The following is a 24134-nucleotide window of genomic DNA, read 5'->3' on the forward strand; positions in this document are numbered from 1 at the left end:
AATACATGGCTTTCCAAGCAGGGAAGCACCTTGATTTGTAGAGTTTGCCCATACCCGTGGTGTAAATTCTCCTGCTGTGGTTGATTTCAAGCTGTCACTGTGATGTCTCTGAGCATTTCCACCATTCAGGTAAAAAATAACCTTGAAAGCATAGATAATAGTAAAATAACTAGGAATTTATGTTTTGAGTGTTTATTATCTTTGTTTTGAACATATTTATATAATCAGAAATTTATATAACTTAATTTTTAATAATGGCCTTAACACCTGGCTCACAAAATTCCTGAAACTTTGTTCTCAGGAGCTGGTCCAAGCCAGCCCAGTACACCATTGGATTTGTAGTCATTTGCATAGAGGTGGTGGCTGGAGGATGCAATTGCCCAGGGGAACAGGTAGAGTGAAAAGAATGGAGGGGCCAGAACAGAATCCTGATTTACTGCAAACTTCCTGAGTTCCAGAGCCCAGGGAAAGCCTGAGAAGGAGCAGCACAGAGAGGAGGAGAAACTGGAGAGAGAGGGAAGCCAAAGCAATGAGTAGTAAAGAATCCTCTGATGGTCAGCAAGCAGTCTGTGTGGGAGTTTAACAGCAGCAATAGGAGGTGCTGGGAGTCCATGAGGGAAGAGGTACCTAGGGAAAGCCTCCAGAAGAAAGTGACATTCAAGCTGGGTTTTGAAAGATGAGAAAGACCTTACAAGTGGTGGTGAGCTTTCCCAGCAGATGATCCAGCAGGTGGAAAAGTCCAGAGTGTAGAGGGAACAGAAAACAGGTTGAAATCTGAATCAGGTGGGAAGTTCATTTGGCTGCTAATCAGAAGTTTAGGCAAAGCAGGTGTTTATCCTTTCACTTAAAGAAGTCGTGCTACTGCAGTAGGCAGTCCATAGTTGGTGTGATAACTTCACAGTCCCCAGGGACCCAGAATCCTACCTTCCTGTTCTACCATTCTTAGTACCTGGATTCCACCTTCAAGGCCCCTTCAACGCCCAGGGTGGCTGCTTCAGTTGCAGCCATCATGTCTATGTAGAAAGCAGGAGGAAGGGAAGTAGGGTAAAAAGAGTACCTGCCAGTTTTCTGTCTCTTTCTGAAGGAGTTTTCCCAGAAGCCAACAACTTCTGCCTACTTCTCATTGGCTACACCTAGCTGCAGGGAGGCTGGAAAACTCTGGTCATCTTGCTGGGCTTATGACTTCCTAGAATCAAAGTATGAGAAGGGGAGAATGGTTACTGGTGAGCCACTAGCAGCTCTGTCTCCCCTCCCAAAGTTTTGCCCCCAACTTATTATTTTTAAAAACTTCAAGCATAGAGAAAAGTTGCAAACATAATACAATGAACAAAACCTTCAGAAAAGTTGCAATATTAGCACAGTGAATACCCAAATATCCTCACCTACATTTGCTACATCTTTGTTTCTCTCTCTGCATATGTGCTGTCTCCAGAAGAAGGTGGCATGGTTACTGGGCCACTACTTTCTAGCACAATGGATTCTTTACCCCATGTCACATGGCCAGCCCCCCTTTAGGGCATAGGATGGCAGAGCACAGGCCCCTGGGTCTCTTTCTGGCCAGGCCCTAAACCTGTGAGTTCTCGGGGCCCTCTCTTTGTTTCTGTTCTCTCTCCCCACTGGAAAATGGGCCGCTCCACTCCTCTCTTTTGTCTCCCCTTCTTAAGAGTGTACCAAGGAGCACAGCTATTGAAGCTTCTGGAGAGGAAAGGCTGGGAGAGTGTGAAGAAGGGTTTGGGAGAAAATCCCAGCTGGAGCAGCAGGTGCTCTCTTAAGAGAATCCTAGGGATCCTAGCTTTGCCTGGGTTCTGCAAAAATCCAGAAGTGTCTTTATAACTCTGAGTGTGGTGCCTGACAGTGTGATTGAACATTTACCAACATTATTGCTGTCCGGGCCTCAGGATGGGGAGGAAGACAGGCAGGCGGGATTGGGGTGCTAAGAACAGAGTGGGGGTGGGTGGGTGATATTGAGTGAACACCTGTGTGCCAGGCACTACATCATTAAGCCCTAAAATCAATCCCTTAAAGCAGGCACTTTCATTCCCACTTTACTGATGAAAGAACTGACACCCAGAGAGGGAAAGTCATGTAACTGGTCATTGGCCTCTATTCTTTTCAGTCGGTTTTTCCTGAGTGCCTACTGTGTTCCAGGTACTGTTCTAGGTACTGGAGATTCAGCAGAAAACAAGATGCATGAAGTCCTTGCTCTTCTAGAACTTACTATTCTAGAAGGAGGCAGCAGACAATTAACAAATGAACTAGTGACCAAAGAAAATGCCTTAGATTGTGTCCCTTTCGTCAAAATCAGTGACATTCACCTCGCTAAATCTAATGGTCAATTCTCCCACGTGACTCTGATTTCTGGGTACTTGCTCGGAGCCAGGCCCTGCTCCAGGAACTGGAGAACAGAGTCGTGAGTAAAAGAGGCCCTGGGGACCTTATATTCTAGTACCAGAAAGCAGATGTAAAATAAATAAGTAAAATATAGGGTGTGTCAGGAGGTGATAAGTGCTTGGAGGGAAAGCGAAGAAGAGAAAGAGCATGGGGGTGCTGGGGTGAGGCTGAGGGTTTGACCAGTTAGATGCAGTGGGCAGGGAAGGCCTGGCTTGAGGTAGGAATTGAGGGAGTGGCCAGAGTAAAGTCCTAAGGCAGGCGTGGGCCTGGCACGTTTGAAGACCTGCAAGGTGGCCAGCGTGGTGGAGTGAGTGAGGGGTGGAGAGTAGCGGGGAGGGAAGGCTGAGAGCTGGTGGGACCTTACAGACCCTTGTAGTGTGAGCTCAGGAGTGACGTGATCTAACTTTCCTTTTTAAAGATTGCTGTGTAGCGAGTAGATTGTTCTTGGGCCAGGGTGGAAGCTGGGACCGGTTTGGATGCCATCACAATAGTACAGGGAAGATGACAGTCCACTTGGGCTAGGGTGGTGGCAATGGAGATGGAGAGAAGCGGCTGGATCCTGGATATTTTGAAGGTAGAGCTGAAGATGGGTTACAAGAGAGGAGTCAGGACCAGTCCAGAATTTTTGGCTGAGCAGGTGGAAGGATGGAGAAGATTGTGGGAGGAGCAGGTCTGGGGACAGGGGAAAGTCAGGAATTCAGCTTTGGATGCAATAAGCCTGAGCCAGATGCACATTAGATACCCAGGTGGAGCTGTGAGCAGGCAGCTGGATGTGCTCTTTGGGATTTCAGATTGGGGCCACAGGTGCACCATACTTGTCACATTCAATGCCCGAGACTGGGTGAGACCGTGAAAGAGCAAGTGTTGACAGATCAACACTCTGTCAACACTTAGTCCTGGGGCCTTCCAGAGCAAAGAGGAGGAACAATCAACTTTGTTCACATCTTTACCCCCCCCATCACCTAAAACAGTGCCTGGCACAAAGTAACTGCTAGGTCAGTATTTTTTGAATGAATGAATGAATGAATGAATGAGTGGTGCTAAGTGCTAAGAAGGAAATAAAATGGATGCTGAGTTAAAGAGTATATGGGGGGGCTTCCCTGGTGGCACAGTGGTTGAGAGTCCGCCTGCCAATGCAGGGGACGCGGGTTCGTGCCCCGGTCCGGGAAGATCCCACATGCCGCAGAGCCGCTGGGCCCGTGAGCCATGGCTGCTGAGCCTGCGCGTCTGGAGCCTGTGCTCCGCAGCGGGAGAGGCCACGGCAGTGAGAGGCCCGCGTACCGCAAAAAAAAAAAAAAAAAAAAAAAAAAGAGTATATGGGGGACTTCCCTGGTGGTGCAGTGGTTAAGAATCCACCTGCCAGTGCAGTGGACATGGGTTCGATCCCTGGTCCAGAAGATCCCACATGCCATGGAGCAACTAAGCCCATGCGCCACAACTACTAAGCCTGCGCTCTACAGCCCGCGAGTCACAACTACTGAAGCCCGCGTGCCCTAAAGCCCGTGCGCAACTACTGAGCCCATGTGCCGCAACTACTGAAGCTCGCGCGCCTAGAACCCATGCTCCGCAACAAGAGAAGCCACCACAATGAGAAGCCTGTGTGCCACAACAAAGAGTTGCCCCTGCTCGCCACAACTAGAGAAAGCTTGCACGCAGCAATGAAGACTCAATGCAGCCAAAAAAAAAAACAACAACAAAGTACATGGGGGAGAGTGGTCTACTTTAGATAGAGTGGTCAGGGAAGATCTCTTTGAGAAGGTGGAATGAGTCAAGCCCTGAAGGACAGGGAGAAGTCAGTCATATAAAGAGTTGGGGAGAGATGTCAAGTGCAAAGTCCCTGAGGCAGGAATGAGACTGGCCTCTTGGAGGATCAGCCCTGTAAGCCTGGATCGTGCAGGAACTTGCAGTCCCAGAACCTAGACTTTGGATCACATCCTGGGTACCCTGGAGAGGTTCAAAGAGAGGAGTTAAGTGATCAGACTGATTGTTTAAATAATCCCTCTGAGCCACGTGGAGGATGTTTTGTAGGGAAGCAGGAGTGGAAGCAAGGAGAGTGTTAGGAGAGAAAAGGCAGTGGCCCAGGCCAGAGATGGCGATGTTTGCTGAGGTGAGGGAGGGAGAGTAATGGGCAGATTCGAGATATTTTAGGAACAGAATGGCAGGATTGGGATTCAAGAGCCCCTGCTTGTTCAACCCCACTGTGAAAATGTCCTCCACAGACAGACTTGGGAGGGCCTGGGGTAGGGACCAGAACCCCATAGGGCTGGGGGGGTTTCCTCCTGGGGTCTCTTCATAGTCACCCAACCCCAGACTCCAGGGGCTGCCCCACGCTGGAAGACGTGGAAGATGGTGAGAAGGGCTGCTGTGGCTGCTAGGATCATCCCATGCCAGGTTCTGGGCCAGGACTCTAAGGCAGCTAAAACCATGTCCGGCACTTGGAGAGGATCCTTTCCCCCTTTTTCTCCATCAGACCTGGATTCGTGATCTCTCCCCAAGCCTGGCCCTCCTCCAATGCTTCTCCTGTCCAAAATTCTTCAACATTCCTCCCATTGAGAGGTGGGATTATGTCCCTGTTGTTGAATGTGGGCCCTGGGACTCAAAAAGAGTACACTGGACATAAAGCTGTGCCAGGTTTCAGGCTGAGGCCTTAAGAAACTGGCAGCTTCTGCCTCTCATCTCTTGGGACGTTGGTTATGAGAACCCAGCCACAATGCTGTGAGGAAGCCAAGTGGTCACATGGAGAGGCTACATAGAACTGTCCCAGCGGACACCCCAGTTGAGGTTCCATCTGTCAGCCAGCAAAGACCGCCCCACTGTGAGTGAGCAGATAGCCCCAGCCCCAGCCTGTAAGCCACTCCAATCGGTAGGGCTTTGGAGCAGAGATGGGCCATCCCTATCGAGTGCTACCCAAATTGCAGCTCTGTGAGCAAAATAAATGATTATTATAGTTTTAGGCCACTCTGTTTGGGGTGGTTTGTTATGCAGCAACAGGTAGCTGGGACTTCATGCCCACCTCTCCAGAGCCTATCCACAACCAAGCACTGCTGAGTCTTCCTTCTGAATACATGTTCTCTTCATCTTCCCTGCCACCCCATCTGTGACCTGGACAGCTACGTCAGCATCCAAGTAGATCTCCTCCCACTCGCTCTTAATTGCACAGGGTCTGTTTCCTACACAGCAGCCAGAGAACTTGCTAGAAAGCCCATCTGATTACCTCCCCAGCCCCTCTGTACCCACTTGAAGCACCCAATGGCTCTCCACTCTCCTAAGATCAAGACTCACCATCCTTGCCCCCTTTAGGCATCAGCGACAGTGGTGGTCTTTCTTCTCTTCCTCCGGTACCTCACGGGCCCCTTGCCCCAGAGCCTCTGCACGTGCTGCTTCCACTCCCCGAGATGCCCTCCTCCACCTACCTAGTTAACGCTTGCTCAAATGTCACCTCTTCTGTGAACTGCCTCTGAGTCGGTGGTTCTTGAAACGGGGTCTCTGACCAGCATCATCAGGGAACTTGTTAGAAATGCCAATTCTCAGGCCCAAGCCCTGTTCTAAGGCATCAGAAATTGGGAGACAGGGCCCAGTGGTCCGTGTTTAACAAGCCCTGCAGGTGATTCTGATCCATGCTCTTGAGAAGTGCTGCTCTAAAACCCTCAGCGCAGGTCATGGATTTTGTCTTCTCCCATCTGTGAATTCCTCTCCTTCAGGGGTCTGCATTTATGATGACACAGGTCTTTGTGAGATTACCTGATGCCTGGCTCCCCTGATAGACCAGAGCACAGGGGACACTCATCTTCTGCTCCTCACTGCCTCCTAGGCCTAGGCCTGGCGCACCCTGGAGCTTAGGGATGTGGGTTGAACAGATATTAACTGTTGGCCTCCAGGTGGTCATGGGCTTCTCTGGCTGTGGGGGAGGGGAAGGGACCGGTCCCTTACAGAGCTGGGACCCTCAAAGTGGACAAGGGGAGGGTGAGAAACCTTAAGAAGTTTGGGGAGCGTTCAGCCCCTGCAGAAAAGGCTGCTGTTCAGAAGGCAGGGAAAGGGTCTCCCCAGCCAGAGCTTTCCCTCCCTCCCTCACCTCCCCAGTCCCTCCTCCACCCTGGGGTAGCCCTCAGCTGACTGCTATTGACCACTGAGCCAGGCCTTGTTTTGTGGGCTTCACGTGTTTTATATCATTTAATACCTAAGCTTCTGCGTTGTGTATCATTAACATTCCCATTTTATAGAGAGGGAAACTGAGACTCAGTGAGGTTCAGGTACTTGGCTGAGGCCAGGGCAGGGAGGACTTGAACCCAGGCTGTATGACAGGTGCATTGGCCCTCGCCATCCATGCCCAGGTGGAGAACACTCAGATGGCCCAGGAGGTAGGAAGCAGGAGTGCAGTGGGCCGGCAGGCCTGTGTGGAACCTCATTTGCTCTTCCCTAAGGCAGCGTCAGCTGTAGCAGATTGGGAGAAGGAGGCCCCAGTGTTGCCAGACCTCTCTAAAATTTCAAGAGCAACCAAAAATGTGGATTTTTAACATCCTCCTTGTTTCTAAATAATCACATTAGAAAGAAAACCCTTAGGTGCTTCCAGAGACCAGATAAATGCCTGTGTCAGATGACATTGATGGTGAAATTGAGGGGGTGAATGACAGCAGAGCCAAAAAGGAGACACCACAATGTGTGTATAAGGTCTCGGACCTGGCCCCGCCCTGCCCCCCTCCCCCATGTCAGAGTCGCAGCTTCTGCCATGTCTGGGACGGTCCGCTTTAAATTCAGCGTCCACCCTTGGCGGGATGCGGTTTCACTAAGGGCAGACCCCTAATACTGACCCTTACCATCGTGTCTCAGCCCCCAAATGGCCAGCACCATGTGGGCGGAGGCTAGGTCTGCCTGGTCACAGCTGTGTTCCCAGCCCCCGGGCTGCATGCAGGTGCTCACTAAATGCTTGCTGATGGAAGTAATAGTGTAAGCCCTTCCCCCTCTGAACACCCCACTCCCCCACCCCTACGCTGGCTCCTCCCAGTCCCCTGTCCTGGATGAGCGGGGCGGGGCGATGGTGGGTTAAAGGCCGGCAGCTGGGGACCCCCTTGGATGCTGGGTGCCCGTGGAGTCCAGGCTGTAGCATGGCTACGGCGCACTCTGTAAGTCCACCCGCCCGCCCCCTTGGGCAGCGAAGGCTGGGGCTCACCGCCCACCTTGACTTCTTTTTTTGGTCAGGCCAAAGAGGCTGAGGGTGGAATCCAAAAGTGGAAGAAAGAGAAGGAGGAGAAAGAGAAAGAGGAAGAGGAGGCAGCAGCGGGGGTGTGGGTGGGTGAGGAGGCTCTGAGGAAGGCCCGGGCCGAGGGCCCCGTGGAGAGCAAGCTGGAGTTGCACCCACTGCTGAACAGGTAGGCCCTACTCTTGGCATTGGAATCACTTCCTCATCTGGGAATGGCCAGAGCTGGCCTTAGACTTGGGCTCTGGTGGCCCTTCCAGCCTTAACCCAGCTGAGATTCTGGGTTAAAGGCCCTCACTCATCCCCTGGCCCTTCAGGATAACTGGCTCCAGTCACCTTGGGCGGCCTGTGCCCCAAATCCTATCTCCCTGTTTGCCCTTGGAGGGACAGGGCTTCCCTGCCAACCTAGCTGCTGCTGGGGGCGGGCGGGTGGGTGCACTCTGCTTCCTCCTGGCCCCCCCTCCTCCAGGTGGGCTCTGTGGTTCTTCAAGAATGACCGCAGCAGGGCCTGGCAGGACAACCTGCATCTGGTCATCAAGTTTGACACCGTGGAGGACTTCTGGGCGTGAGTGTCTGTCCCTCATGGAGGAGGCTGGGGCCATGGGGTTCTGAGCTGGGGATCCTTCGCAGACCCCACCCCTCCAGGGAGCTGCTTTCTACACAGCTTTCCCAGTCTTCCCTGGGGCCTTGCAGCATCTGCTGAGGACTGGGGCTTGGTGGGTTCTGCAAGGAGCCGGCAGGGGGATTGGGCTGGGGCACATCCCCCCGCTGAAGCCTCCTTGGGACCCAGGGAGAGAACCTGGGAAGTGGGAGAAACAAGGAGTTGACCCTGACTCTGCTGCTCCATGCTTTGTGACCCTGGGCAAGTTCCTGCCCCTCTCTGAGCTTGTCTCAGCCACAAAGTGAGTTTTAAGGCTGTCTCAGTGTCTGTGGTGATCCAGTGAGGAGATCTGAAAGGTGCTTCACAAACCCTAGAGGTGGGTGAGAAGGTGGGATTTGAAGGTCTGGGCAAGTGGGGATGGAATTCCTGGCAGGGGGCACCGGTATGAGCAAAGGCTTGGAGGCTGGAAGGTGGGTGGAAAGCAGTGGGGTCTGGTAAGAGATTGAGGGGGTCTGAGGCCAGTTGGAACCAGGCTCTAAAAAGCCTGGACTTTCAGCCTGGGATGGGGCCTCTCTCCAGGATGTACAATAACATCCAGCTGGCCAGTAAGCTCTCTTCCGGCTGTGACTACGCCCTGTTCAAGGTAAGCCCTGCTTCCCCACCCCCACCCTGTCCCCAGGGCACAGGGGGGCTGATTCTTCCCAGCTTCCTCCCTCACAGGGGGTTTGGGGGTGGGGTGCCGAGGACAGCCTCCCTCAGAGTCAAGTATAATTTCAGATCAGAGGACCGCTCTGCAGAAGCATGGACAGAGTGTCAGACCTGAGCTGTACCTTGAAGGACAGGGGAGGGGGAAGAAGGGGGAACAAGGAAGGAGTCTAGGTTTCTGGCCTGGCTCCTTAACTAGGGACGTGCATCAGAATTGCCCTAGGACACTCATCAATGTCCAGGCCTGTCCCTGGAGGTGCTGTGCAGTAGGGCCCTGACATCAGCATTTAAAGATTTTCCTTAGGTGACTTGTTTCCAGCAGCTGAGCCTGGAATGTCTGCCTTTGGCCACACTGGGGTTGCCCCAGATGCTTTCTTTTTTTTTTTTTTTTTTTTTTGCGGTACACGGGCCTCTCACCGTTGTGGCCTCTCCCGTTGAGGAGCACAGGCTCCGGACGCGCAGGCTCAGCAGCCATGGCTCACGGGCCCAGCCGCTCCGCAGCATGTGGGATCTTCCCAGACCAGGGCACGAACCCGTGTCCCCTGCATCAGCAGGCGGACTCTCAACCACTGCGCCACCAGGGAAGCCCCTCCCCAGATGCTTTCTTAATGACCTCCATTTGAACTCTCATATCAAGGAACTTGGTTCAGTAAAGGAGATAAACACACACCCACGCAAGGCTATGTGAGGTGACAGGTGTTGAGGCTTAGGGGCCCATGGGAACTCACAGGAGGGTCTGGGGGGCTGAATGGCTGGTAGAACCTGCTTTTTCAGGAGGGATGAAGGCAGAAAGGTCCTGGCCTGTGGAGGCCTACTGAGGGGCTAGAGCAGGACCTGGGGAGGTGGCCAGGCCCTCACTTTCCTCTGAACAAAGGGAGGTGGTTGATCTGCAAGCCTGCCTCCCAGGATGGCATTGAGCCCATGTGGGAAGACAGCAGGAATAGGCGGGGTGGCCGCTGGCTGGTCAGCCTCGCCAAGCAGCAGCGCCACAGTGAGCTGGACCACCTATGGCTGGAGACGGTGAGTGAGGGACTGGGCGGGGAGGCTTCCCAAGGGAAGGGGCTGGGCTGGTGTGTAGCGGTGGTCTCAGGGTGGTGGGGGCAGACTCTGTGCCCACCAGGAAGGCTCATCCTCCTCCTTTTTTTTGGCTCCAGCTGCTGTGTCTGATCGGGGAGAGCTTTGAGGAGCACAGCCGGGAGGTGTGTGGGGCCGTCATCAACATCCGAACCAAGGGGGACAAGATTGCCGTATGGACGAGGGAGACAGAGAACCAGGAGGGCGTGCTGCGCATTGGGTGAGGGGTATCTCTGGCACAGGGTGGGGGCTGGGTCTCTTCTAGGAGAGAAGGGGAAAGTGGTGGAAGGGGCGTGGTTTGGCCTGCAAGGGAGACCTCTGGAACTCTGCATGCTGTCTCTCCCTTCTTTCTTCACCACTTGTGTAAAGGGTGTGGCATCTCAATTTCAAACTGTTTCTTAACAGATCTCTTTTCCTTTGCACTAGGCACATTTTGGGTTTCCACATGGGTAAGACAAATACAACAGGAGTTACTGTGTTTGGAACCAGGGTAGGAGCTCTGAGCAAAGGACCCAGGGCCCCACGTTATCTCCAGGACCTGCTGCTGACTGCCTGTCTCCTTTCCTCTCCCACTTACCTCCCAGGCGTGTCTACAAAGAGCGCCTGGGACTCTCCACAAAGACCATCATTGGGTACCAGGCCCACGCAGACACGGCTGCCAAGAGCAACTCCCTAGCCAAGAACAAATTTGTGGTGTGAGGGGACCCTGGCACCACTGCCCAGTTGGCTGCCCCTGAGTCTCCCACTGCTGTGTGTGTGTGTGTGTGTGTGTGTGTGTGTGTGTGTGTGTGTGTGTGTAAAAGGGGCTGGGCTGGGGGCAGATGGCATGGTTCTCACCTATTCTGGAGTGAATACGAGCACTCTTTAATGTGAATTGGGGCCCGGGACAAGAGGCAGTTCTGGTGGGGGACCCAATGTGAGGGACCAGGGCAACGGAAAGGTGGAGGAAAGCCTGGGCTTGTTTCACCCTGGGGGTTGGGTTGGGTAGAGTGGGGTGAGGTGAGTTATTGGTGGGAGGAGGGCTCAACTGCAGGTGGAAAGATAACAGGAGAGAATCCTAGGATCCAGGACTTACTCCGTGCTCCCCACCTCGGGGAAAGAGGCTAGGTGGCCTGAGGGTCAGACTCTTCCATTTGAGGGAAGGGGGCTCAAGGCTGCTGACCCAGAGCTGGAGCTCAGGGACAGGAGTGGGGGGCTCTCTCGATTGATCACTCTGCTTTAAAAACTTTTATGGATTGCCTCTCATCAGATTTGTAGCCTTGGAGCCTACCCCGTATCCCACACCTCCCCCCAGCCAGCTGTGCGTGGGTCCCTAGAGGGGCGGGAGTGGGGGCGGGGGCAACTGATGAGGCCCTGGCCCAGGAAAGGTGGTCAGGCCTTACTATGGTTCTGCTAGACGATGATCAACTGGAAGGTGATGAAGCTTAAGCCCCTTTCTGTTTCCTAAATAAATACTTTTAAACAAAACCAGAATTATTTTTAAAGAGGACTCTAATAAAATTGAGTAAAATTCAGGCCCCCCAAACCTTGATCTGCTCTAGTCCTGCCTTGAGAGGGCTCATGTGAGACGCCCCAGGTACCAAGGAGCCTGATCAGGGTGGAAGCTGGTAAGGGGGAGAGGGCTTAGACGGTGGGCGGGGGGCTTTAACCGCCAAAGGGGCTTGAGCTAGGGCATGCAGTATATGCCCCTGGCAAAACTGAAGGGGCATGGAGCAGCAGGAGTGGCCCTCACAAGACCCAGGTGTCATCCACTCTGAGTTTGAACCAGTAGAGGTAGAACTGAATTTCTGGGGCTTCCCTGGTGGCGCAGTGGTTAAGAATCTGCCTGCCAATGTAGGGGACATGGGTTCGAGCCCTGGTCTGGGAAGATCCCACATGCACGCAGAGCAGCTAAGCCTGCGAGCTACAACTACTGAGCCTGCACTCTAGAGCTGGTGAGCCACAACTACTGAAGCCCGCTCCGCAACAAGAAAAGCCAGCCCGATGAGAAGCCCACGCACGGCAACTGGAGAAAGCCCGCGCGCTGCAACGAAGACCCAACGCAGCCATAAAAAAATTTAAAAAAAAAGAATTTCCGTCCAGTGAGGAGCGCTTTTTAAAAAAATTTATTTTTATTGGAGTATAGTTGCTTTACAATGTTGTGTTAGTTTCTACTGTACAGCAAAGTGAATCAGCTATACGTATACAAATATCCCTCTTTTTTGTATTTCCTTCCCATTTAGGTCACCACAGAGCACTGAGTAGAGTTCCCTGAGCTATACAGTAGGTTCTCATTAGTTATCTATTTTATACATAGTATCAAGTGTATATATGTCAATCCCAATCTCCCAATTCATCCCAGCACCCAAAAAGCGCTTCTGATTGGACTCCACTGTAATAAAACGTCCTGCACGTGTGCTAAACACCATCCATATAACCATCCTCCTCTCGCTCACCAGCTCAGTAGTTACTCCTCTCTAGGGATGGGAACAGACGGCAAGGCCGGGGATTGGGGTGGCGCTGGTCCTGAGCTTTGCGGTGTGGGGGGAACTAGGGGTCTTTCGTGTCTGCGACTTGCGGCGCCCTCAGCATCTCAGGTTGGTCTGAAGGACGCTGCAGCGGCCACCGCATAGGGAGGAGTCAGGCCTAGAGGCTAGCCTCCGACAGGGCTGGGTCGGGCTGTGCGAAGGGGCCTGTATGGGGGTGGGGTCCGGAGGGGACAGTCGGGAGGGGGCGGAGCCAAGCCCAGAGACTGGGCTCCAAAGGGGAGTAAGGCTGGGGGCGGAGCCTATGGAGGGGGCGGAGTCAGGCCTAGAGGTGGGGCTCTGAGGGGGACCAAGCAGGGGGCGGTCCGGGAGCCTAGGGCGGTCCCTGCGGGGCGGACCCTGGGGGGCGGGCGGGGCCCGACGGGCGCTCTGGGTGGCCGCAGCCATGAAGCCGCAGCCGCCGGGCTAGGCCCCGGGCGGCTCCAGCCCCGGGCGGCCCGCGGAGGGCTGGGCCCAGCCCCCGGCTCCGGTTCCCGGGCCGGCGGGCGGCCGCTCACCATGCCCGGCAAGCACCAGCACTTCCAGGAACCCGAGGTCGGCTGCTGCGGGAAATACTTCCTGTTTGGCTTCAACATCGTCTTCTGGGTGAGAGCGGGGTGGGTTCTGGGCCCTGTGCTGGGGATGGCGGGAGAAGGAGGCTCAGTCCCCTACTAGGGGGAGACACTCTCTGCCACAAGGGCTTGGGACCGTCTCCCCACTCCTTCCTCCCATTCGCACCTCCACGCCCACCCCCAGGACCGCCCAGGGGAACTACGAAGAGGCCCGGATTGCAGGGGACGGGTCCCAGCCACTGCGGTAGTGGGGGGGGGGGCAGTCTTCCGGGGTCTTCCCGAGGCCCGGCGGAGAAATGGGAGGTGTTTCCGTGAAGACCCCACGGGCACGCTTAGTGCGGGCGCCCCCTCTCCCTCCCAGCCCCTTTGCTACCCGGGGGTGTCGGGGATACGCGGAGCCCCACCCCTGGTTTTACCCGTAGGGAGGAGAGCCTCCTCGAAGGTCGGGATCCCGTCTCCTGCCCCTTTACCTCTCCAGTACCCGGGCCTGCTGCCTCGCCTTAAGCTCCTACAAAGGGGAAGGGTAGGTCAAAGGTCGAAGCCCCACCCCCACCCCAAAGAGGCTTGCGGGCAGGGAGGGCCAATCGCCCTAGTTCTCGGCCGGGGACAGGGGATATTTCCTGATGAGAGGCCAGGAGAGCTGGCCCTGGGGAACAGAATTCAACATCCACAGCTGACCAAACCGAGGCTCCAGGGCAGGGCTGCCCCTGCCTGGAGAAGGGAGCTGCTGGTGCCCCTCCCAGGGTGGCATCTGTAACCCTGGGCCCTGCCAAGTCATCTTTCCCTTCTCCCTCTTCATCCCATATCTCCAAGGCTACTTGCTGCCTCTGCAGTCTCTGCTTCTGACGTCTTGGGTCAGAATGCCAGACCCATTCAGTTTTGTTTATCAGGACTCAGTGGCACTGCCCTCTACCCACATGCTGCTTATGCAATGTGGGTGTCCTTTGGCCCCAGCAGTGCCCAGCCTCGAGGGTGTGAGCCATGTGCAGAGAGCACTAGTCAGGGAAGTCTGAGGCTCTGGGTGAAGCAGGCCTAGCTGTGAGACAGTGGGCAAGTCACTTCTCTCTGGGCCTTAGCTTCCCTGGCAGCGAGTGGGTGATAATGAAGCCTGCCCCTCAGGACTGTTACGCAGATTAAATGAATTATAACTTACTGTATTCTTGCAGCTACTTTATTATCTACATTTTACAGGTGAAGGAACAGGCACAGAGAGGTTAAATCTTTTAACCCAGAGTCACACAGCCAGTAAGTGCAGAGCCAAGGTGACAGCTCAGTGGGCAGTAGATGGAGGTGAGGCAGAGCATTAAGCAGAGGGAACCCCCAGATGTCAAGGGGCGAGAGGCATGAGAGACCCAGGCTTGTTCCAGGGTCCCCCAGGATGGGGAGCCCGAGTGTGAAAGGCCCCAGGTATGGGGCAGAGAGTTTGTGTTTTATGTTGAGGGCAGAGGGTAGCACTGAAGGCTTCAGTGCTGGGTGATGGGTATGTTCTAGCTTCTGTTTTGGAGGCAGATCTGCCTGGCTGACATGGGGAGGGTGAGTGAGGGGCAGGGTTTGGAGGTAGGGAGACCAGGGAGGAGGGCTGGGGCAAAGTTGGGGTGGTGGCAGGTGGGAAAGGTGAGGAAGGCTCCAGGGGGAGTTATGAGGCTGAACTGACAGGACTGGGCCACTTGGGGGTTTGGTTTTGGGTCAAGGTGGCCTGAAGGAGGTACCTGTGAAACAGGCCCAGAGATTTTTTTATTTTAATGGAAAGCAGACCCTTATGTTACCCTGCTCAGGACCTTCCAGTTTTTTCTCACTAGAATACAGTCCAGACTCCTCCCCGTGGCCCACAGCACCCTGTGGTGTCTGGCCTTGCTGCCCTTCAGTTTGTCCCTTGCACCGCCAAACATGATCTTACCTCTGGGCCTTTGCCAGTACTTCCGCCTAGAATTCTCTTCTCTTCAATGCACCTTTTCATCATTCAAACCTCAGCTAAAATGTCACCATGCTCCCTAACTGAAACATGCCCCCACTACCCTATTAACTCCCCATTTCATCACCCTGTTTGATTTTCTTTAAAGGCTCTGTTGGTATCTGAAATTACCTTGTTTGCTCACTGTGGATTTCCCCCACTGGAGTGTAAACTCCATGAGGGCTGAGAGCTCATGTGTCCTATTCCCTGATGTATTTCTGGTGCATGGAATGGATCCTGGGACATGGAGGCGTTTGCAGCAGGCAGGTGGACTAAGGGCTCTAGAGCCGGGGAGAGGTTTGGGTGGAGATCAGGAGATGCCAGTGTCACGATGGGGTGAAAGATGAGTGTGAGAAGAAGAAGGGTAGAAGGCTGAGGTTGGAACCTGGTGGGGGAGGGGGGTAGCCATGTGCATGGCGCAGGTGAAGCAGAGCATTGTAGGAGGGAGGCTGAGAAAGGGCAGGAGGAGGAACGGCGTTGCGTTAACCATGGAGAGGTTTGGGAAAGAGAAAGTAGTGATCATTCACCTAAAGGCCACGGGCGGGTCAAGTGGGATGAGGCAGGAGAAGTGATGTTTGGTTTCACATCCCAGATCCAGTGTGGGGGAGGGAAGGAAAAATATTTCTAGAAAAAGAGTACAGCAGTGGGAGGAGCCTGGGGTTGGAGAGGGGAAGGTGCTAAAGGTGGCAGGTCAGGGGTGGAGCTGACTGAGGCTCTGTGCTGAGGGGAAGGAGCCTGTAGAGAAAGCAGGTGGGAGAGGGAGGTCTGAAGAGGTGGGGTCATGGCCTTGGGCTTGGGCCAGAGGGGCACTCTCCCTCTGAGACTAGATGTCCTGCCCGGGTTCAGGCAGCTGCCCTTGATATCCAGGGCTCTTCCCAGTACGGAAATGAGGTGGGATAGTGGGTGGTGTTTAGAAGGCCTAGGCCGGTGCCACTCTGCTGATATGGGGCTGAATTGGGATTCCCTGTCATTTAGGGGTCTTTGGCTGTGAACTACAAACATGTACTCTGCCAGATCGAGGTTGAAAGGGTGGGACAGGAGTGAGGTGGCAGTCACAGAGTTGCAGGGCAGCAGGAGGACCAGACTTGGGAGGGGGCAGAGAGGATGCCAGGAGCCTGGAGCCCTAACATAGGCCTGGGGTGAGAACAGAGGCTCAGGAAACAGCTGCTGCCACTTGGTGGGACTGTTTTGGCCATCCTCTGCTCCAATTCTGAGTTCCGAGAAGGGGCCCGCCTTTGTCCATCTTAGGGCTGGGGACGGTTCAGTCTTCCAAGCTGTGTCCTGTGGGAAGGAACACTGAGATGCATTCTTGGGAAGATTGAAAGGACCCTGAATGTAAATTGATATAGCCACTATGGAGAACAGTATGGAGGTTCCTTAAAAAATTAAAAATAGAACTACCATATGACCCAGCAATTCCACTACTGGGCATATACCCTGAGAAAACCATAATTCAAAAAGACTCATGTACCACAATGTTCATTGCAGCTCTATTTACAATAGCCAGGACATGGAAGCAACCTAAGTGTCCATCAACAGATGAATGGATAAAGAAGATATGGCACATATATACAATGGAATATTACTCAGCCATAAAAAGGAACAAAACTGAGTTATTTGTAGTGAGGTGGATGGACCTAGAGACTGTCATACAGAGTGAAGTAAGTCAGAAAGAGAAAAACAAATACCGTATGCTAACACATATATATGGAATCTAAAAAAAAAAAAAGAAAAAAAATGGGGCAGAAGAACCTAGGGGCAAGATGGGAATAAAGATGCACACCTACTAGAGAATGGACTTGAGGATACGGGGACAGGGAAGGGGAAGCTGGGACAAAGTGAGAGAGTGGCATGGACATATATACACTACCAAACGTAAAATAGATAGCTAGTGGGAAGCAGCCACATAGCAGAGGGAGATCAGCTCGGTACTTTGTGACCACCTAGAGGGGTGGGATACGGAGGGTGGGAGGGAGACGCAAGAGGGAAGAGATATGGGGACATATGTATATGTATAGCTGATTCACTTTGTTATAAAGCAGAAACTAACACACCATTGTAAAGCAATTATACTCCAATAAAGATGTTAAAAAAAAAGAAAGGACCCTGGATCCCATTTACAGCCCTTTCCCCTCTTTCTCTCTTTCCCCCTGGCTTCCTGAAGACCCTGAGCAGTAGTGGGGAGGGGGCTCTGCTGGGGGTGGGAAAGGATGCTGGTGCCCCAGCCCTCAGCTCTTTGCTGCTGCTCCTGCAGGTGCTGGGAGCCCTGTTCCTGGCCATTGGTCTCTGGGCCTGGGGTGAGAAGGTAAGGCGGTGGGGTAGGGTGTGGGGCTGCTCTGGGTCAAGATGGTGGGAGGGCCAGCCCCCCCCATTTGCCTCTGCTCGCCCTTCACAGGGTGTTCTCTCCAACATCTCGGCGCTGACAGATCTGGGAGGCCTTGACCCTGTGTGGCTGTTTGTAGTGGTAGGAGGCATCATGTCGGTGCTGGGCTTTGCCGGCTGCATTGGGGCCCTCCGGGAGAACACCTTCCTGCTCAAGTTTGTGAGTGCCCTCCCACTGGGGACCCCAACCTCCTCCCACCCACTTCTTGCATAGTTCATGCTTAATAATGGTAGTTTTATTATTATGTTATTGTAACAATAATCACTAGATTTGTATTCTCCACGTTTATAGTATCCTTTCTGTTGTACGGGACCGAAACCTAGTGGCCTAAGCTAAAAGGGCCACTAAGAAAGCCCAAGGGCGTGTTAGCTGCCAGCGCATTTGGATCCAGCAGCCACCACAGTGTCACTTGTCCTAGTCGCTCTGTTTCTCAGCTCTGTCCCTCTGGGTTGGCTCCAGTCCTCTTGGGGTGGAAAGATGTCCAGGAACGGGTGGCTGCTGGCTTCAAGCTGCCCTCCCAGGAACTCCTGCTGGAGGCTGAGGCTCTCCCTTCCCAACCATTCTGCCCAAGTACTTCAATTGCATCTCCTTAGTCCTGATTGGCCGCCTCTGGACCAATCCCTGTGGTCCCAGGGGAGGTAATGCTCTGATTGGTGGGATCTTGACGCCTGCCCAGTCCTCTATGTGGGAGTGGGAATGGGGAAAGAGGTGGAGGTGGCTCCTGCGTAGCAGCAGAAACTGAATGTGTGTGTGGAGAGTGGTTTCTCAAAGACAGCAGGGTGGGTAAGAACAGCACTGTCTTTTTTCATCATAAAACAACACTAACATGATAGAAGGTGGGGACTCTTGATGATAGAAGGTGGGCTGTCTTGGGTCGGGGTGCAGGAGGTTGGAGCCCCACCCAGTGGCAACCCCAGACCCTGTATCTCTGACCCCCCACTGTCTGTGTGCCCCCAACCCCAGTTCTCCGTGTTCCTTGGCTTCATCTTCTTCCTGGAGTTGGCAACAGGGATCCTGGCCTTCGTCTTCAAGGACTGGATTCGAGACCAGCTCAACCTCTTCATCAACAACAATGTCAAGGCCTATCGGGACGACATTGACCTCCAGAACCTCATTGACTTTGCTCAGGAATACGTAAGTCCAGCATCCAGCTCTGACCACATGCAGGAGGCACGTGCTGGGCAGATGAATGAGGGAGCAAGCTCCCTGTGTGCTGGGTCTGTTCCCTCGCCCACCAGGCCAGGCAGGCCCCAAGGAAGCGAGCCAGGAGGGCCCCTGTCTGAGAGGAAGCCAGGCCCTCGTGATCTCCATGTGCCTGGCCCTGCATGGTCACAGCATTGGGGAACAGAGGCCGAGGCCAGAGGATTCAAACTGGCAGCTCCTAGGCCAGGCTTACAGAACACTTAAAGGAGGAAACGTGGCATAAAAATATAGATTTCTTCTTCTACTAAACTGGGCCCACAGTATGGGCTGGCGCTACATTGCCACTGCCCCCTTTGCTGGTAGAGGGACTGTTTGCCGTGTCCCTGCCACGCTATTTTATTATACCTGTCAGCCCTCTTCCCTCATTTATATTATTCGTTTGGCCTCTGAACATATTCGAGTTTGAGGCCCGCCCCCCAGAAGCTCTGCCCTCAAGCTTGCAAACCTAACCCCTGTGAAGAAGCAGTCAGTGAACAGTTCACAAAATCCTAGACACCTCCCGCCTGCACGTTCTCACCCACTCACGCGTAGTCACACACACTCAGAGTCATACTCCTTTGGTGCCATCCACCCCAAGAACTGCTCTGGGATCCAGAGGTGAACCAGAGCCGGTGCCTGCTTTGAGGAGCTCTCAACCCAGGGCAGAAGTAAACAGAGAGGCAGGTGGTTAGGGTGTGATTTATTTGTTCATTCAACACAGAATTGTTATGGACCTATTCTGTGCCAGGCTCTGGGCTGCGGGCTGGGGATTCAGAGGTGAAAAAAGCTGGGACCTGTGTTTGTGGGGATGGTAGTCTGGGGGAAGAGACAGATGATAAAAGAGCAAAACAAACAAATGTGTGTGCGTGTGTGTGTAGAATTATAAATCGTGGTAAGGGCTGAAATGGGGAAGCTCAGAGAAGGCGAAGGCCTCTCGGGGGCAGCCTTGGGAGAGGAGAAGGCCTCTCAAGACCAGCCTTGAGCTGGTCCCTTGAGGGCCAGCTTTTTAGCAGCCTGTGCCATGTCAGTGAGTTAAGGCTGTGTACTCCTGTCTCCCCACTAGATCATGAGCTCCCTGCTTCATTGCAGCCCCACGATGTGCTGGGTAGGGGTAATGGTGATACAGGTGCTGACAGCAGCATCTGTGAAGTGGAATGGGATCATTGTGAGGGGGGCAGGATTGCCCTCCTGTCCCGGCAGAGAGGAAGAGAGAAGGTCTTATGTAAAAACCGCTGGGGCAAGTGTGGGGAGACGGGTCACAGATGTGGGGTTCAGTGGTGCCTTTCCCCACAGGGTTTGTTGAAACTCGAACCCCTCAAGGTGGCCTGGAGGAAGCCGCAGTCCTTGGGCCACCATCCCTGCCCCCCCCTTCCTTTTCTCAACCTCTCTTGGACTAGGGGACAAGCTCAGGAGCCCCTTCCTACTCCACCCAGCCCCCACCAACCCAGGCAGGAGCCTCAAGCTGCTCTGGTGGCCCTGGGCCCAGGCCTGGCCTGTCTGTGGCAGAGCTACCCGCCTGCCTGGCTGCCTCTAGGCCCCCTCCCGGCCAGCCCAGCCCTGTCTTCCTGCAGCCTGGGCCTGTCCCCAAACAGGATGGGGCTCCTGGGCTGGGCCTGGCTCACCTGGGGTTCTTCTCCCACCCGCTAGTGGTCTTGCTGTGGAGCCCGAGGGCCCAACGACTGGAACCTCAATATCTACTTCAACTGCACTGACGTGAACCCGAGCCGGGAGCGCTGCGGGGTGCCCTTCTCCTGCTGTGTCAGGGACCCTGTGGTGAGTGGGGCCTGGTGAGGAGGTGAGCCTCGCAGTTCGCAGGCCCAGTCTGGGAAGAGCCCATCCCCGGGCTGGCTCGACTCCACCCTGCTCTGGGGGCTGTGGATGTGGATGTCGGGGGAGGTCAGCTTACATGGGAGTAGCCCTGTGGGCTGGGGAGTTTGTGTCCGTGGGCAGTGCTGAGGCCTGTTGGATAGGGACTGCTCCTCTTGGGCCACCATGCTGGGGTGGCAGGGTTGGGGGTTCTGACCCTTTTATGGCTTTCTTTAGAACAGAAGCTTCTCTCGGTGACACCCCTCCAGTCACAGTGCACAGGGACAACGAGGGCCAGGTTTCTTCCCATTCTTATAAAACTCGAGCAGTCAGGGTTCCTAAAACTGAAGCAGTTCAAGCTGGTGTTGTGGCCATGCACCCTGGCATCAGGGAAAGAGGTGCACGGGTCCCAGCCAGCCTAGCTTAAGGAGCGGTGGACACAGCGGAATCCACGGTTCCATCTGCTTCCCCTGAGACCCCATGGATGCCCCCCCCACTGAGTTGCTCACTGGCCTGTTTCTTCTCAGGAAGATGTCCTCAACACTCAGTGTGGCTATGATGTTCGGCTCAAACTGGTGAGAGGGGAGGGGACAGGGCTGAGGGCAGCTGGGGGCACTGGGATCGGAAGCGGGGGTCCCCTATAGGCTCTAAAAGGCCTCAGGGATTCGGGGGAAGGGATGCTGAGTCCTAGGAGGCACACGAGGCTTGGTACTGCCAAACACAAGGCAGTGGACGCCACTAGAGGGAGAAAACAGTAAGATATGGATAAAGAAATACGAACAATAATGTGACAATTTCAGCTAAGCACTTGGAAGAAAATAAAATCAGAGAAGTGATGGGATTGGGGCAGAGCAGTCAGGGAAGGCCTCTCGGAGGAGAAGGCATCTGTGCTGAGACCCCGATGAGGAGAAGGCCCTGTGGTGGAGCTCCAGGCTGCAGGCACTAAGGTGTAAGGTCCTGGGCGGGGCTGAGCTTAGCAAGCTGGACTGAGATGGGGCCTGCAGTGGTGGTGGTGGGTGGGCTGAGCCGAGCCTGGTGCCCATCTGTCCCCAGGAGCTGGAGCAGCAGGGCTTCATCCACACCAAAGGCTGCGTGGGCCAGTTTGAAAAGTGGCTGCAGGACAACCTGATCATCGTGGCTGGGATCTTTGTGGGCATCGCCCTCCTCCAGGTACCACTGTGGCCCTGCATGCCCTCACTCTGCCCTGGACAACCTGCCCTGCCAGTGGCCTCTCCCTCACCTGCTCTCCGTCTTACAGATCTTTGGCATCTGCCTGGCCCAGAACCTCGTGAGTGACATCAAGGCAGTGAAGGCCAACTGGTGAGGCTGCCTCGCTGGCCATGGCCACTCGCCTGGCTGACCCAGGGACCCCCCCCCACCCCGCGCAACTCTCCCCATGATGGGCAAGGCTGCAGGAGGTGTTTCTGCTTGGACCTGAACCCCACATGGGGCTTGCGTGCCTCTGGGCTGTGCACCCATGGAGAGAGCTGCATGGCTCTGCCCGGGCTGCCTGTCCTGTAGCTGTGTGCACGGAGGGTGGGTGTGGCCGGTGGGTGTGCACAGGGAGCCGCCATCTCAGCTGTTGTTGGGTGGTTGGCTCTCCAGGGGACTAGGAAGGGCACAGCTAAGAGGGGGCAGGCCAGGTGGGGTGGGCTTGGGGCCTGCTGTTGCATGGGACACAGCCTCACGTATCTCAGAGCTCTCTCCACTAGCTGTGACCTTGACCCTGCCAGGAGCCCACTTCAGCCTCAATGTCTCAGACTCTAAAATGGGTCCAAGAATTTTCTCTCCCTTGCTTGCCTCTCAGGATCAAACATGATGATGGCTACAGACTACTCAAATAAACAAAACCTTGAAAACCACTGGCTTCCGCCCGGCATCTTGAAGGCTCTGTCAGCTGCAGGTTCTCAGCAGAGCTCTCCATCTTGGGCCCCAGCCTGGAGCCATCCGCCAATGTGTTTTCTTGGCCTGGGTAGTATATACATTTGAGCCAACCTTTAAAACTTGGTGTATTTCACATAAAAGTCCAGATCCCCAGCTTCTTGTGAAGATTGGCCATCTGGCCACAGCAGCTCTTGGGACATCGTCTCCTGGGACATGTGCTTCCTGTTCTCTGAGGGACCCACCTGGCCTGTGCTGCTCACCGTTTAGGTTGGGGTTGGCCTCCCCACTGCTGTAGGGTTTTTCCCTGCAAACACTGCGAGGCTGCCGTGGGCTAAGCCTGGGGCGAGGCACCAGGATGTGAAGAATGGGGAGGCTGGACCCTGCCGTGAAGAGGCTACACAGCCTAGGAGGAGTCCAACCACACTGGAGACTGAGACGGGTGCCCAGGAGAGTGGCTGAGGGGTGGAATGGAGATCAGGAATGTTTGGGGAAGGAAGTAGTTGGAAGTTGAAAACTTGGCACACGTGGGGTTGGGGGGAGCCTGCTTTGGGACCCATGGTGGTTGACACGGGCTCACTTGGAATCAAATCGAAAATCTTCATGGAGGCCTGCAGGGCTGCCTCATGGCCACCAGAGGGCGCACCAGCAAGCTTTGCCTGGGTCTGGCTACTTCGTCCACAACCTCACTCTGGTACAGCCAAGTGCCTGGTGTGTCCACCCAGCTTACCAGTGCTTTGGGTTCAGGGAATTTGAGAACTTCGAAAGGAGCAACTGGCTCAGACTTGTGAAGTCTGCTGCTCTCAGCTCTGCCTCTTAGCTGCATGAAGGGGTGTGTATAGAGTGACTGCCGCACCCATCCCTAGGGTGCCCTTTGTGGATAAAAGGAGGGATTTGGGCTGGTTCACAGATCTCTTACTCAGATGCTCTTAAGGTTGTATAAATGAATGAAGTAGGCCTTTGACTTGGGAGGTCTTTGCAGTGCAACTGGCTTTCCTACTGTTCCTGAAGACTATACAGAGAGACATTGCTTTATGATGAAAAATATTTGGACCATCAAGTTGATAATGGCAGCTGACCTTGAGGTACAATACAGTGGTGGGGACTGGCAAAGCACAGGTCCCCATCTGAAGTTGGTGGTTGTCATTTAGTTGTGGCTAATTGCTATAAAGTGGGAATGCAGGTCTAATGTCAGAAATCTGGAGAAGCCAGAGATCCAGGCTTTTATGTGAAATATCCCTATTTTTAAGGTGTTGACAGCTAATGAAAAAAAAAATGCAAGCCCAACAAAAGAGGAGGGAGCCAGCTTTGGCCCCTGTGTCACTACGGTTCCCTCTGGGATAATCACCCATTGGGGTCCTGGCTGCTGTGCCATTCAGGGGTGCTGGGAGCTGCTGCCAGGAGGGGAGGGTGTGGGGTATGCAACCAGCATTGTAGCTCCCAGACACAGGCTGGACAGTGTCCTGGGGTCCCTGACAGGTACCAGTGGAGTACAATAAATACAGCTCACGATATTGTGCACGTCTTGCAATTTTTAATTTCACAAGCTTTTACTTTTCATTTTCCCCCTCAAACCTCACAACCCCCTTGTGAGGTGGAGACTCTTTTCCTGATGAAGAAACTGGGCTCAGAGAGGGGAGCGAGTTGCCCACCACACAGCTGGAGGAGGCACCCAGATCTGAGCCTTCTCGCCGGAGTTCTGCACCAGACCCGTCCTGCCTTTCTGATGCATTTGGGTGACACCTGCACACTTGAAGTGTGAACCAGTAAGGGACAGCAAGGGATTGTTCCCCAAGCATGAGTTGAGCTTCCACACAGGTGCTGGGGATGTAGAGGAGGGAGAAGGGCAAAGTCCCAGCCCTTGTGCTGCATTCTCGTGGGGGAGACACA

The 24134-nt window shown here is 54.3% G+C and overlaps 2 protein-coding genes across 3 annotated transcripts; both read left to right on the plus strand.

Annotated features, from left to right (window-relative positions):
- Window positions 1-6686: 6686 nt before the first annotated feature.
- On the plus strand, window positions 6687-10664 carry LOC149749851 (eukaryotic translation initiation factor 4E type 1B-like). Its single transcript, XM_089908600.1, has 7 exons — window positions 6687-6749; window positions 7690-7757; window positions 8055-8150; window positions 8766-8829; window positions 9798-9911; window positions 10046-10185; window positions 10550-10664. Exons 1-7 carry the CDS (start codon window positions 6687-6689, stop codon window positions 10662-10664), a joined length of 660 nt encoding a protein of 219 aa, XP_089764726.1.
- Window positions 10665-12840: 2176 nt separating this feature from the next.
- On the plus strand, window positions 12841-23778 carry LOC111169848 (tetraspanin-17). 2 transcript variants are annotated; one of them, XM_089909716.1, is made up of 10 exons: window positions 12884-13075; window positions 16481-16653; window positions 17247-17297; window positions 17388-17534; window positions 18339-18509; window positions 20205-20330; window positions 20891-20938; window positions 21417-21533; window positions 21622-21683; window positions 22171-23778. In XM_089909716.1, the coding sequence occupies exons 2-10, from the start codon at window positions 16567-16569 to the stop codon at window positions 22205-22207; spliced, it is 846 nt and encodes a 281-aa protein (XP_089765842.1). In that variant the 5' UTR covers window positions 12884-13075; window positions 16481-16566; the 3' UTR covers window positions 22208-23778. The 2 variants fall into 2 exon arrangements, with proteins under 2 accessions (XP_022420114.1, XP_089765842.1); XM_022564406.3 differs by lacking the exon at window positions 16481-16653 and having other exon boundaries at window positions 12841-13075.
- The last annotated feature ends 356 nt before the right edge of the window (window positions 23779-24134 follow it).

Source organism: Delphinapterus leucas, chromosome 3 (genome assembly GCF_059928025.1).
Source record: "Delphinapterus leucas isolate spDelLeu-1000000601 "Yukka" chromosome 3, BTC_Dleu_Yukka2, whole genome shotgun sequence".
Classification (NCBI taxonomy): Eukaryota; Metazoa; Chordata; class Mammalia; order Artiodactyla; family Monodontidae; genus Delphinapterus; species Delphinapterus leucas.